Source organism: Silurus meridionalis, chromosome 17 (genome assembly GCF_014805685.1).
Source record: "Silurus meridionalis isolate SWU-2019-XX chromosome 17, ASM1480568v1, whole genome shotgun sequence".
Lineage (NCBI taxonomy): Eukaryota > Metazoa > Chordata > Actinopteri > Siluriformes > Siluridae > Silurus > Silurus meridionalis.
Genome location: NC_060900.1, coordinates 20,574,928 through 20,590,049, shown reverse-complemented (window position 1 = coordinate 20,590,049; position 15,122 = coordinate 20,574,928). Strand labels below are relative to the sequence as shown.

At 37.0% G+C, this 15,122-nt stretch overlaps 1 protein-coding gene across 1 annotated transcript in view; it reads left to right on the top strand.

The window, feature by feature from the left end:
* The window catches only part of sema3b (sema domain, immunoglobulin domain (Ig), short basic domain, secreted, (semaphorin) 3B), a 47,508-nt gene that overhangs the window by 23,045 nt on the left and 9,341 nt on the right, over positions 1 to 15,122 (top strand). The window contains exons 2-6 of the mRNA XM_046870593.1: positions 3,003 to 3,265; positions 3,399 to 3,556; positions 6,462 to 6,524; positions 14,597 to 14,716; positions 14,963 to 15,056. Of these exons, the coding sequence (XP_046726549.1) occupies positions 3,133 to 3,265; positions 3,399 to 3,556; positions 6,462 to 6,524; positions 14,597 to 14,716; positions 14,963 to 15,056 (568 nt within the window). The 5' untranslated portion in view covers positions 3,003 to 3,132. The remainder of the gene's footprint in view (positions 1 to 3,002; positions 3,266 to 3,398; positions 3,557 to 6,461; positions 6,525 to 14,596; positions 14,717 to 14,962; positions 15,057 to 15,122) is intronic.

Here is a 15,122-nt window from a genome sequence, read left to right as displayed (position 1 = left end):
TCTTTAGGCTTTCACAACCCTTGCTTTAACATGTCGCTATGATTAACCCAAAGAGGCTTATGACACAGTAATTACTGATCTCACTCACTCACTCACTCATTCACTCACTCTCTCTTTCTTTCCCTCTCTCCCTCACTCCCTCACTCCCTCACTCCCTCACTCTATCTATCTATCTATCTATCTATCTATCTATCTATCTATCTATCTATCTATCTATCTATCTATCTATCTATCTATCTATCTAAAAAGTCAGGTAGGAAGGATTTTATAGAAATCGTTTCAATATTATAACAGAGGTTTTACATTTGTTGATGGTTCCAGAAACATTTTTCATCCCTTAAATTAACTTTAGATCTCAAAGAGCATGCCAGTGTTTTTTTTTATTTTTTTTATTATTATTCATTTAACTTCCTTAAACTTCATTCTAATGCCAGCTGTTGGAGGCCAGCTACGGTGTAACTCCATAGATCTCTGTAAAGGTGAAACACATGATAAATTCTTGAATGGGTGAATTCTTGAATATAATTAGTCAGAAGGTGTTGATTCGTTTTGTTTTCTTTCTACAGTTTGATGCTGTATTTATAGGACACTCTGCAAAAACCAAGGGACAAACTACATTAAACCAATCAAAATCTAAATATCTAATCTATCTAATATTCTAATCTTAATAATTTAGATATTAGGTTTTTTGGGAGACCTATTTTGGACGTGCTCTTTTATTAATTTTCTCTCACTTTCATGGATATGGAGGGGTTGAGTCTTATGTCCTATGAGTGTGTGTGTATGTGTGTGTGTATGTGTGTTTCTACCCTTGGTTGTAATGAAGACATATTGTAAGGCAGTGGTACAGAGTTTAAGGAGGTGTGAAGGACGAAAGGATGCACTCTTTTTTCTCCTTATTTCTCCCAGGACTGGGTTGGTTCTGCCCTACCCAACCACACCTGCCTTTGTCTCTGTGTGTGTGTGTGATACATTATTTATTAAATAGTGTGTGCAGCTAATAATTGTGAAACCACACTCGACTCACACTCGAGGGATAATCAGATAGAGGAGTGGTGGTATTGTGTGTGTGTGTGTGTGTGTGTGTGTGTGTGTGTGTGTGTGTGTGGTGTACTGCATTAGGAATTGCTGAATATGCAGCATAGTGTCTTGATGTGTGTGTCTGTGTATGTATATATGTGTGTGTGTGTGTGTGTGTGTGTGTGTGTGTGTGTGTGTGTGTGTGTGTGTGTGTGTGTGTGTGTGTGTGTGTGCGCATTATCGCATTAGGGAGCACACTATCTATATTCCGTTAAATCAGTAGGTTGTCTCTCACCTCTTTGGTCCTGCAGATTAAACCTCTTTAATATTCAGTACTGCAGCAGAGAGAGAGAGAGAGAGAGAGAGAGAGAGAGAGAGAGAAATAGAAAGAGAAAGAAAGAGAAAAGAGACCATGTTTCAGAGTCAAAATGCTCTTGGCCTTGGTGGTTGGTGTAATGGATGAAAAGACTGCAATTTATTCCTCCTCTTCTACCCTAGCAAGCATGGGTGCACACACACACACACACACACACACACACACACACACATACACACACACACACACACACACAACACAACACACACACACACACAGACAAACACACACGAACACATACACACATTCAAACAAACACACACACAAAGAACGCACACATACACACTTGCCTGCACACACACACACACACACACACACACACACACACACACACACACACACACACACACACAGTTTCGATGGTGTTCGATCTATTAGGGAAAAGTGAAATGAAAAAGAGATGGACATCTGCTTTTCCTTTAATAAGCCCAAAGGGAGAAGGCAAGGCTAAGAGATAGAGGGAAGTAGGAAAAGACACTAGGGGGAGGGGGTGAAGGGATAGAAAGAGTAAAACAGGAGGAGAGAGGAGTGGACAGAAATTGATGCAAGTAACGGACAGATGGGAAACGAGAATCCAAGATGAACAAAGGGAAAGGGATCAATGAGTAATGAACAGGATTGAGTGACAGAAGCTGTGGAATGGAAAGAGTGGAGAGGAATGGAGAGATAAAGAAAGAAATTTGGGAGGAGGAGAGGTTAGGGTAGTGGAATAGCAATAGGAATGGAGGGATAGAAATAGAGAGAAGAGGATACAAAGGGATAGAGTGATAAGTTTGAAAGAAACAAACAGATGAGAACTAAATGAGACTAAAAGATGAAAGAAATATGGATGGAGAGAGAACAGATGGATGAAGGAAATAACAGATAGAGGGGAAAAATAAAGGAATAGAGAGAGATAGAGGGTTTGCCACAGAAACAGAAAATGGAGAAACAGAGGAGTGTGTGTGTGTGTGTGTGTGTGTGTGTGTGTGTGTGTGTGTGTGTGTGTGTGTGTGTGTGTGTGTGTGTGCGTGTGTATACAGTACGTGTGTGTACTGGAAAGCTATTATCAAATTGCTCCACATAGTTAAATATAATGCAACGAGGCAACAGCAGTAGCCCATTTGTGCATTCCTAAAATTGTGTGTGTGTATGTGTGTGTGTGTGCATGTGCATGTGCGTGTGCATGTGTAAGATAGCATTTGTGCATGCCTAAAATTATCTGCCCTAATATTAGTTGGAGCCAATGGTAAAGAATGTTATGAATGAGGAGAAAGTGTATCATTGTAATAAAGATACACAATAAAGACTGTGTTGAATGTATAAGAAGATGGAACATATGGACATTATTGTCTCTATTTTTCTTTTTTTTTCCACCAATAATTATTACTCTTAGATTATGTGTAGTGTGCACACTGAGAAATCTGGGAATTCAATGAAACCAAAAAAATCTAATTGAATCAAACAAAACATATTTACACCACAGTTGAACCAGTTATTCATATGAATCAATTCTATATATTTACTGTAATTATTAATAATCAGAAAAACTCTGCCTCTGGGACGCTTTAGAATGATTTGTGGGTGTGGTGTTTGAGGTAAAACTTTCCTTCTTTGTTTATTCCAGTTCTACATACACCTTGTGCAATCTGCAAGGTTCAAAAACCCCATCACGGAAATAATTACCAACTCAACGGACCAGCGTGCTCTTCACCACCCTGAAATCCACCTTTAATCCCTTTTGAACACATCTGAAGATGATGACAACTACGGGAGTAATGTTATTGACTGTGTTGTTCTGCCTGATCACCGTCAGATCATCGTCCGGTGGATCATCGGCATCTTCTACCTCTTCCTCTTCTTCACCGAGGATGAAGCTTAGTTACAAAGGTGTGTGTGAGAGTGAGAGGCAGTAGTGTTAACTTGATTTAGTTGGCGTATATGCGGAAATCCTTTTTTGAGAGTGATTTTAAAATCATTATGTATTTATGTGCAATTGTGTGCATCTGTGTGTTTGTTGCAGAGCTCCAGCAGTTTAATGGAGTGAAGCGGTTTGAGTTTGACCGCTCGTGCTGTTTCGGATCACTTCTACTCGATGAAGAAAGGGGACGACTCTTTGTAGGAGCACGAAACTACCTGTTGTCGCTCAGCCTAGACAACATTGCCAAGCAAGAACAAAAGGTATACACTCTCCCACTCCTGCTGAGCCATTGTGCTAATGACAATTAACTGAGGAGTTGAATGACATGTATAAGCATCAGTCTGTGCAAGTGGGTTAATGCATTCTAAAGAAAAAAAGGGAAGGGAGAAAGGGGGGTTACTTTACAACGCAAATGATGAATGTAAGAGAGAATAGGGTAAAAGAAATGGAAATAAACAGAAGTACCATTAACAGAAAAGGAATAGTAAAGGAAGTGCTTTTGGTTGGATTCATCTGTTGCAAGTCCTGAATATTCACACCAACATTCACATGCACTGCACCACGCTGTCTGAGATCCTCCAGCACTGCTCGACTAGTACCACCTTTTCTCAGAATGAGAGGTAAGTATACTTTAAGGCTCTTCTCTGTTCTGGCACCGAGGTGGTAGAATGAACTTCTTCTAGATGTCTGAATAGCGGAGTCCCTAAATATCTTTAAGCGACGGTTGAAGACATACCTCTTCCTGAAACACTTCAATTAGCACTTTCCAAGTTTGCTTTGTAAAAATTACGAGTTATAGTCTGATTTATATTAAGTTTGTAATCTAGCGTACCAGTGAAGATTAATTCATTGCTAGTGACTCAAAGCACTTTTGTACATCGCTCTGGACAAGGGCATCTGCAAAATGCTGCAAATGTAAATGTGAATGTAAATGAATACATTACCTAGTTAATAATCTCAACAAACACACAAAGGTTTGCACAATCCATTAATTCGTTAACTAGCCCATCAGAAAAGGGAAAGATATAGTGTCCTTGCCAGACCTTGTTTTGGTTGGCTGGGAATCTAATTAACTGAAATTCATTAACATAATTTATTCCAAATATGCAGTTAATTACATTTCAAGGAGGATTTTTACTCGACTAAAAAAATGACTTAAACTTTAAGGCTAGACCTCTAGAGATTACAAACTTAGGAATTCTTGCCAAATATATAAAATATTTTCTGCACATTGCACAAGAAATGCCTCCAGTAAAAATCATTTGGCAGTGAAAATCATTAGTTAGCATTTTTGAAATGACTGGACATGATTAGTGATATCTCAGCACTTATAATGATCTTTTTGGATTTCCTTTTGTGGTTTCTTTTGGTAATGCTGTTAAATTTTTTAATGTATCACAACTTACTACATTTCAAAGAAACGCTTTGCCAGAGCCTGAAGTTGCACACACTTTAGCTGAGCTCAATTGAATGCTGGTGAATCTGTTTGCTCCACTGAAATTGTTCAATCAAGTAAAGAAATTTCAGGAAAATTTCTCTTGCTACAATTTCATCAGACAACAAATGAATGTAAAGCAAGTCTAAATGTACAATTTCATGTGAAGTCCATCTTTGCAATTAAAAATAAAGTTGTGAGGATAGCAAAACTATTCTTAAAATGTTCACTCATGTATAGTTCAATGTAATAAAACTCTTTTTTTTTAGGTTATACCCATGTAGAAACAAACAAACAAACAAATAAATAAATACATTCAAATGGATTCTTCCAAGATCATAACAGTTTTATGTTCATACACATGAATGATGCACTCTGATGGGATTTAATTGACAGTGGTCATAGAAAATATGTCTTCCACAGATTTTTATTTGTTTATTTGTTTATATTTGTGTTTATTTGTCAGTTAGTTAGTTAGTTTGTTTGTTGAAGTGTTGTCTGTATCATTCTCAGGAAGTTAAATAACACGCATTTTTCAACAAGTCAGAAATGTCACATCCACAACATTGCATTTGTTGGATTTGTCAAAGATTAATCCTGACTAAGAATGCTGTTCAAAAAGCAATTTGCACTACAGTATATGTTAAAAAAGTGTCCATGCAGCTATTGGATCTTGTGGCATGGATTTCAAAGTGAAAATGCAGCAGAATGACTGTTCTGAGTGCTGTCCTTTCAGATCAGCTTAGACTCGCATAATGCACATAATGGGAGATGTACAGTACAATGTCTGAGATGTATAGATGACTAAATGATGTGACAGCATAAACACACTACACTAAGTATAAAAGCAAGTCATTTTTTATCTCCCATTGATCAGTGTGTTTGTATCCTGAGGCCCTGCAGGCTTTTGGAAAAAGGCCAAAAAGAGAGATTGAGATAAAAAGGATCTTAAGGAAAACTCCGACTGCTTTCTTATCCATAATTATCCCAAAATATGTCAAACTGATAGACACGCTGTGAAGGTGTGTGTGCTTTTCTGGAGGCTGTGTGCATTTAGTTTGGTGTGAGCAGAATGAGAGATATGAAAGTTCTCGTTTAAAAGTGTAAGGGTGATATGAGTTGGTTGAAACGGGTGTTTAAGGAAATCTCTGCAGGGCCTCCAGATGATACCTGATGACTTAAAGGTGATAAAGGCCAGCATGCTGAGCATGTGAGGGATTTTCATCACTTCTAGAGTGGAAAAAGAAAGCTGAGAGATGAGGTTAATGCAAAGGGCAAGAGTATCACTGTCAAAGAAGAACACACACAAAGGTGTTTTCTACAAGTTTTTCTTTCAGTCCTTGTAAGGACCTTGCGTTGACAGCAGTATTAATAAAGTTAATTAATGCAATATATAACCCTAACATTAATCTCAGTGACTGAAAGAAAGTTTTTTGCTTTTTTTATATATATAAAACTTGCAGCTATTTTAATATATAGGCATTTACTAGTAGAAAATAATGTGTATATCTATTCATCTAATGTATATATCTGATGTGTGTGTGTGTGTGTGTGTGTGTGTGTGTGTGTGTGTGTGTGTGTGTGTGTGTTTAGCCCCTGGTTGTGTATCTAACAACAGGATATCCATAGAGAATGTCCCTCTGGCTACTGGACATGTCCAACCCTGCCTAGGTCATGACCTTTTTTGTAACCCCTGTCTCTTTTTCCCCCATTTCTATCTCTGTTTCTAGATTTACTGGCCAGCACCTGTGGAGTGGAGGGAAGAGTGCAACTGGGCAGGGAAAGACATCAATGTAAGATTTTATCAATCAAAACAAGGCACTTTCTTTACTGCAAAACACTTGAGTATCAGTCCTATTATCCACACTAGTCTGATGAACTGGATCAGTATCAGATCTTAATTCACTAAGGTATTTTATTTATTGTGTAAACATTAGTGATATGAACTGACACAACACTGAACCTATGGATGAAAAACAAGGCACACATTGAATTGAATCAATTCTTCACCTCACCTATGTTAGAGTGTTACACAACTGTTAACAAGAGATGACTGCAGAGATTTGTCTCAGGTACAGTGAAGACATCAAGATGAGGATCAGGATCAGAGGTTGCAAAAGTACACAAATCCTTCACTCAGGTAGAAGTACAGATACTCATGTTTTAAAAGACTCTGGTAAAAGTTAAAGTACTGACTACACTTTTTAAGTTAAAGTAAAGAAGTTTGGGCTCTGACATGTACTTAAGTAAAAAGTACCCTTTACTAATAACTGTTTTATTGTCAAGCTGGTAACTGGAACTCACATAATATTAATATATTGATAAATTGAGTAAATTCTGTTACCTAATGAATGTATCATGCAAAACAACCAACACACAGAACACAAGAGCAGAGAAGATGATGTTCATGTGATCAGGAATGTCTTATCCATGTTATCCCATACTTTCTGTTGTCTTCTGCCTTGCTCATAGGCTAGCCTACGTCTGTGGTTTGTAAGAGCCAGAAAATAATACACCAGTGGTAGATTAAAAAAGTCACGCAATGACAATTAAATAGGTTGATTGTCTAAAACCGTTGTGTAATATTCATATCACCAAATGGATTAAAACTACAGTAGCATATCTGGTTTGAAAATTTAAGAAGTAGAAAGTACAAATATTTGTATATAAAATGTAATTAGTGAAAGTAAAAAGTTGTCTGAAAAATAAATAGTGAAGTAAAGTACTGATACCAGAAAAATCTACTCAAGTACAGTAACAAAGTATTTGTACTTCATTACTTCCCATCTCTGATCAGGATCATATTCACAATATTCAGGACTCTGAAATTAGTATTATATAAAGTGTAGGTCAAAACCAAATGGAGCTTTTTTTCCATCTGCTATTGTGTAGACTACAGAACAAAACAGTCTGTCTACTGAATATAATTAACTGATTCTTTTTGTGTTTTTTGTTAGCTAGATAGTGATTAGTGAAAGTCTCAGTCAGCCTCTAAATGTAGATGTGTGAAAGGCTGCCTAATCCAGGGGGTCATCAGTGGTAGTCCTGGGGGTCTGGTGTCCAGCATAGCTTGCTGAATCAACAGTTAATAAACAGTATTAAGCACTATTTAGGACAGCTTTTCCAGAATAGGTTTGTATGAGATTTTGGAGGAAATCACCTCATTTGGGTTGGATAAAATACATTTTGTATAATATTACTAAATTTGATAGTCTGATTTGTGTCAGCATTACAGTGTATATATCACCTAGAAGAGGGTGAACTTAGGTTGAGGCATAAGAACAATGTTATAGTAATACTGGCATCTACACAATCCACTGTCCATAAAATTGAATAAGCTTTTATCTATTTAAGATAAAGAAAGAAAAGTCAAGTCAATCAAAATTCAAGAGTTTTCTTATTTTTCTTGTTTGGAATTCTATTCTTAAAAATATAATTTAGTTAAATTGATTGTCTTTGAACACATGTACTGTGCAAGTACTGTAATGTGCTCTGAAATTTTTTTTTTTTACTTCCAGAGAACACAAACACACCCCCAAATAATGCTGAATTTAAATCTGAGATTACATAATCACTTGCATTAAATGTCCCCTAAATATAATTATTGTGCTCAATCTGGCCTTTATCAAATGTGTTAGATCAGGGAAATCACTGAAGCTGTCAACACCACCTCCATGGGACTGGAACTGATGATTCTTGGTCTAATTCAATTGGTTGATATGTTCATTTTGCTGAATCTACACTATGTAATGTTGTTTCAGTGTATCTGCAGACTTTATAACACCAACCTCCAGCCAAGTCAAATGTTTTATCATCTTGTTATGTGTAAAAATTGTAGTCATGATTTGATTTTTCTCATGGAAAAAGACATAATATGCATGAACTGGGTGTGTGAATGTTACAATGTTCACCTCCTCTTCATGTTAAAGGTGTATCTGACAAAAATGATCCAAGTGGAGTTTGACTTGGCAAAAACACACACTCACACACTAACAGCCATATTCAGTGCACTGACCCATGATTTGACCTACATTATAAGTAGTTGTGTGTGCCATGAGATTTGGACCACCGTGGTGAATAGACTCATCTCTTATACACTCCTTTTGTCTGTCTTAACCTTTGCACCTATGTCAATTTATTGTGATTTTTACTTGTTGTTATTGTTACTGGACACACCATCTCTCTCTCTCTTTCTCTCATTCTCTTTCAATCGCCAAAATCCTGTTTTTGTCTTAACTTTCTGAGCCTTCTTTTCTTGTTTTTTGTTTCTTTGTGCTTCTCTCTTTCTTTCCTGATAGTGTACTTACTTATCCTTCTGAACACAGAAGTAACTGTGTAGTCTATCGCTCTCTGTCTCTCTCTCATCGGGATGTCAGAGGGTGACATTACAATGCAAAGAAATCACATGCACACTCAGTCGATCATTATTCTGTTGTCCTATCAGCATTGTAAGGTGAATCATTCTAAATGGCTCATTTGAAACAGAGCTGATTAAATAACCAAATCCAGAGGAATGTGTTTGTCACAGGTCCTATACAAAACTGCACTCATGCACTCATTGTTCAGTTTAAGTTTCAGTAAAACTGTGGGTACACCTGCTGGTAAACTCATTGCCAATTAGATGATTAGTTCAGGGTCATATTACTGAGTTTAAATATATACATTAAATGTACAAAAGTATTTGCACACCTGACCTTTTCAGCCATATGTGGTTCACCTTTAAACGGTTGCCACAAAGTTGGAGGCACACAATTGTATAGGATGTCTTAGGATACATTTGTATTCATTTTCCTTTCACTTGAACTCGGAGAGCCAAACCTGTTTCAACACGATAATACCCCTGTGCCAAAGCAAGCTTCATGAAGATATGGTTTACATGGGTTGGAGTGGAAAATCTTGAGTGGTTTGCTATGGAGCACTGACCTTCAGCTTACTTAACACCTTTGGGATGAATTAGAATGCTGACTGCACCCCAGACCTCCTCACTCTTCCCAGAAAAGTAGATTATTTAAACAGTAAATAGGGACTTAATATGTAACTGGAGGTTCAATAAGAAATACAAATCTTATAATGGGATGTCCACAATCCTTTTTCCATTTAGTGTATACATTTGTATAAGCTCTATTAATACCATTTTTCTTGTGAAAATGGAAAATGAGCAATGTACAAACGAATGTATTAGTTTTCAACCTGTCTCTATGCTTAATAAATAGTGCCTAATGTAAACAGTCAGACTAATTTACCAAACACATTAAAATCAAATCACACACAATTATAGAGACAGTACATGATGGCGCAATACTGATTTTATAATCAGTTGTAATCAGTCTAAATGGCTGCATTGATGTCATTGTGACATTGTAAGGAAGGTAAAGTAAATATAGTGAAATAAAAAAAAAAAAATCAAGTTAACAATATAATTCTTTCAAATTGCCAAAAAAGACAGATGCCATGAATATGCTAGCAGAATTAAGTCCCCTGTATTTAAAACATAAAAAACAAATTAGCATAAATGTTTATTTTTGTCAGATTCTTTCATTGTAGCAACTGTAACAAAATAATTTAATTGTGAAGTTTTTATTAGAATATATTATTATCATGACTGACACTGATATTCCACATTAGCCTATATATATATATATATATATATATATATATATATATATATATATATATATATATATATATATACCATTATACTGTATATTATACTATATATATACCATTATACTGAATAATGTTTAGTGTTTCATGACTTTAAAAAACACACAGCCTTTACTCTACTAAGCCATATTATATATATGTGCATGCTCACACGAGGATTTTATACTTGGTATAATATAAAGTTTAGAGGTTAAAGTTCATGTATCTCAGTAGAGAGTCGAGCACAGAAACACATTATCTCTCTGCATAAATCACGGCCGGACTCTCCCTCAAATCTTTTGTTTCTAGTTCTTTTTCTCTTTGTCTCCTCTCTTTGTTTAATGGCCTCACTTCAAAAAATTTAGTCCTCCAGTGATCTGTGCCATGTAGTCCCTCTCCCTCTCACACACACACACACACACTATACAAAGTTTTCCCAACAACTTGCTAATTGCGAAATAGCAAAGTGGGAGGATACTGAGAAAAAGAAAAGTAGAACGAAAAAAGGACCCTTTTGCAGACATAGTTTGTCTTGAACTTAATTGGTTGAAAATGTGTCAGAGCACACACACACACACACACACAGACACTGCAGTAAGTTTTCATTACAAGGCAAATCCAGCTATCATTAATAATGCAACATTTAATGGAATATTATTTATAAAATAATATCATATATGTGGATTGGTTTGGGAAACCCTTTTAGAAAATAATAACTATAGCTTGATATTGTCAAAAGAATTTGGACAGAATCGGGTAACAAACCATGAATGAATTTCACATGAATGACATGAAAATGTTTGTATTTGGTTTTTAATCTTGGGTGAAGAGTCTTTTTTTTTGTAAATGATGGAATGCAGGTAAACACATATTGTAGATAGGCTATAATTAACTGAACATGAGCCTAATCAATTCAGATTGTAATCATGTAATGCAATGTTCCTGTGTCACTGTTGGAAAGATCTTCTTCCTTATCACTTACCAGGAACCACAATTTCAAAGGCTAGAACTGTTATTGTGGTTGAGAAGAAAAAGAGAGTGAAAAAATATAGAAAAGACCTTGTTAAAGAGACAAAAGAGGTAATTCTTTAGTCTGTAGTTCTCAAAACCTAGAACAACATTTAAAACTTGATGGCAGCCATATATTAACTTAATTATTTATCCCACCCTAAATAGGAGAGAGCTTTAAATATAAGCATCTGTACTAAATACACTTTATGTCCTATTACAGCAAGTCATTCTTAGGTCAAGTGACAATAATCTAAATAGTGCAATGTCATTATTACAACTTGAGTGGTGTTTAACTACCACTTTTAAAGGTACACTTGGGACAATAATTAAATTTACACCATTTCCCTCCTGCCCCAAAGAAACACTATGTGAAAAAAAGTTTGTGGGCAATGGACCATAAGATTATGTGTTTTTTGAACATCTAATTCCACAGTTAGTCTCCACTTTTCCGGGAAGATATTCAATTAGATTTTGGAGTGTGCTTGTGGAGGTTTTCTGCTCATTCCGAGGACGTTAGTAAAGTGAGGTAAGGTGAAGAGGCCTAGTGTGAGTCAGCATCCCAATTTATCCCAAAGATGTTCATTAGGATTGAGGTCAGAGCTCTATAACAGGCCACTCGAGATCTTTCACTCCAACCCATGTAAACCATATTTTGAAGCTTGCTTTGTGCACATGGCCATTGTCATGATGGAACAGGTTTCGGTTTTTTAGTTCAATTGAGGAATAAAATGTTATGCTACCACATCCAAAGTACACTGCATCACCAATGGTTTGGCCACAGTTTAGAGAAGAATTTATTATAGCTGCCAGATTAGCTTGATGCAAATCTCCATATCCAAATCACATAGCTTAAAAAAACTATAAAATATAAAAATATTAAATCTTTATTATAGGAAATTGACATTATGAACTTTTATGATTTTATCAATGGTTCATTCTTAATCCATATTAACCCATATTAGTTTATAATATGAAAATTACATGAAGAAAACCCTTTTGAATCATCAAATTTCACCTTTTCAGTACATTTTAAGGAGGACAATCGTTTTCTTATTGTACTGATACTAAATACTAAACTAATCTCAATGGGTGATTTGTGGTATGTGTAGGTTTAAATGGATGAAGATTACATAATACTAAAATGACCTCATATAAGCTTCCGTTGTTTGTTATGTCTTGTAGCTCCAGTGCAAAACCAAACAGCAAATATGTTTTGGCTAAATGACTGTTTATGGGTAGGACAGGTTGTTGTTTTTTTTTTAGAGCAGGTCCACTGAACTAGCTTCAAGTGTGCACACCACACAGGAGTAGATCATGAGGTAATTTTTTTGAGCAGCCCATTTAATCTTTAATCACAAGATTTTTTTTGAGTAGACTATTTAATCTTATCATGAGAACCTTGGGAGAAGGCAATGTGTAGAATTAGAGACAGAACAGAAACCGAGATATGGCATGACACAGAGACATAACAGAGATAGAGGAAGAAAACCTTCATGATTATTCAATTGTTTTACTATGAGATTTAATGAAAAAATAGTAATAGCTCCCTGTCTGTATCCTCTTTTCTGGTTATTCTAAAGACATAGACTTTAAGGTCAAGTTTAATGTCTCGGCTAATCCCCTGAGGCACAGGATAGAAGATGATTGATGCTTGGTTTTTAGTGTGTCTCTGAGAGTGTGTCCTGACCCCAATTAAACAGATGTTGGAGGTTCAGGTTATTGGCTAGAGGTAATGTTCCTCAGACGAAAAAAAAATGAATAGCAATGGATGCCACAGTCTAAAGTAATGAAAGAAAGGAGAGATAATTACAGAACAGGCAAATGCTATAAAGGAATTTATGATTCCGTTTTTTTCTGCAGTGCTGAGAAATTAGGACAGGGCTTAAAACTAAGGTCACTAAGTAAGTCCAAGGCAGCGCCTGGTCCATTCTTTCCTTGTACTTCTTTTCTCTAAACCCCACTGTCTATCCATCCCCTTGCCTTCCATCGCTTCTCCTCTCCATTGCGTGATCTTAATGTTTGATGCTCTCGTGTTGTTGTAGCAATTCAGGTAGTCCTATGAAAACATGGCATGTTTCAGTGAGTACACTCATAAGTGATTTTCGGAGTAAGTGTTTGCATGTGTGTATGTGTGCGGGGGGGGCAGGGGATCATGCGTACAGTATGTTCTGTAAGCATACTGGTTATACATTGACCAATAAGAAAATTTGTTGTATTATAATACAGTCGAACCCATTTATCTCGACCTCGGTTAACTTGCCAACCCTATTAAGTCGACGTTTTTGAAGTGGAACCGCCAAATTCTCGCTTTGTCTTAGCATTTTTTAATCGGTTATGTCGATTTTTTTATGTCGCCGAACCCTAATATCTTGAGCACAAGGGTCGGCAAATTAACGTCGGTTATGTCAGGAATCCCCCTGCCACGCCCCCTTCGGCAAGGCCATTCCCTGAAGCACCTTGCTTCTTCTCCTGTGCGTGCCACGGAGCGCCTCGCAGTCATGCTGATCACACACACCTGACTCTCATTCACTCACTCATCCCATCTCCTATTTAAGCCCCTCACCTCCACACACTCACGGGCCTATTGTTTGTGCATGATCGTATGTGGTGGTTCATGGCGGTCTGTGTAATTGCATATACCTATCCGGCCACGTACCCTTCTTCTCGGACGTCCCCCTAGGCCGGCAACATAACCGGGTTCCACTGTATAGTCGTGTGACTAACAGCCAGTCAAAGTAACCAGTTATGGTATACGTTGAGATAGATTTTATGCAAACAGTAACTCAAGGCTGTTAAAAAACCTTTTATACTTTATTTAGAAACAACTAATTTTCTGCTTTACATCAATAAGTGAACATGTGCATAAAATGTGGTTTTACAAAGGTGACAGTTCATTAGTATAAGTAAGAAATGACAGAGAGTGTGAAAGATCAGACAATGTGTCATACTGTCAGCATGGATGTTCGCTAAATTGAGGCACTAGAACCTAACACTTCATGTGAGACCATGTGTGCATGCATATACAGTACATATGTGATGTGCGTGTGTGTGTGTGTGTGTGTGTGTGTGTGTGTGTGTGTGTGTGTGTGGGAGGGTCTGGCAAAAAAATTATTGTGAGACGTACCAGATGGGGACTCTCACTTCTGTGAACTGTGTTAAGGATATAAAAGATTCATGTCATTTAAGATTGCCGCTGTGTGTGTTTTCGCAGATGGACTGTGTTAATTATGTGAAGGTTTTACATCACTTTAACCGAACTCACCTGTATGCCTGTGGGACAGGAGCCTTCCACCCGACCTGTGCTTACGTGGAAGTTGGACAGAAGGTGGAGGTAAAAATGAGAGAGAGAAAGATATAAAGAGTGTGTGTGTGTGTGTGTGTGTGTGTGTGTGTGTGTGTGTGTGTGTGTGTGTGAGTGTGTGCGCGCACTTGTGTGTGGTGTGTGCAATATGACTGCAAGCTGCTCAACCCTGCTGTTATGAGGAGGACTCCAATTTTCCATTGGAAAATACGTTGTTGTGAACTGGAAAATAACAGCCTGTATCGCACTCTTTTCTCTTCGTCCCTTTTCTTGTAGGATCATGTGTTTCGATTTGATCAGTCTCTCGTTGAAGATGGTAAAGGGAAAAGCCCATATGACCCACGACACACTGCAGCCTCTGTCCTGGTTGGTCAGTACGCCTGTCACTTCCTTGCTGTATAACCACCACCAATCATATAATTTCACGAAATATAAC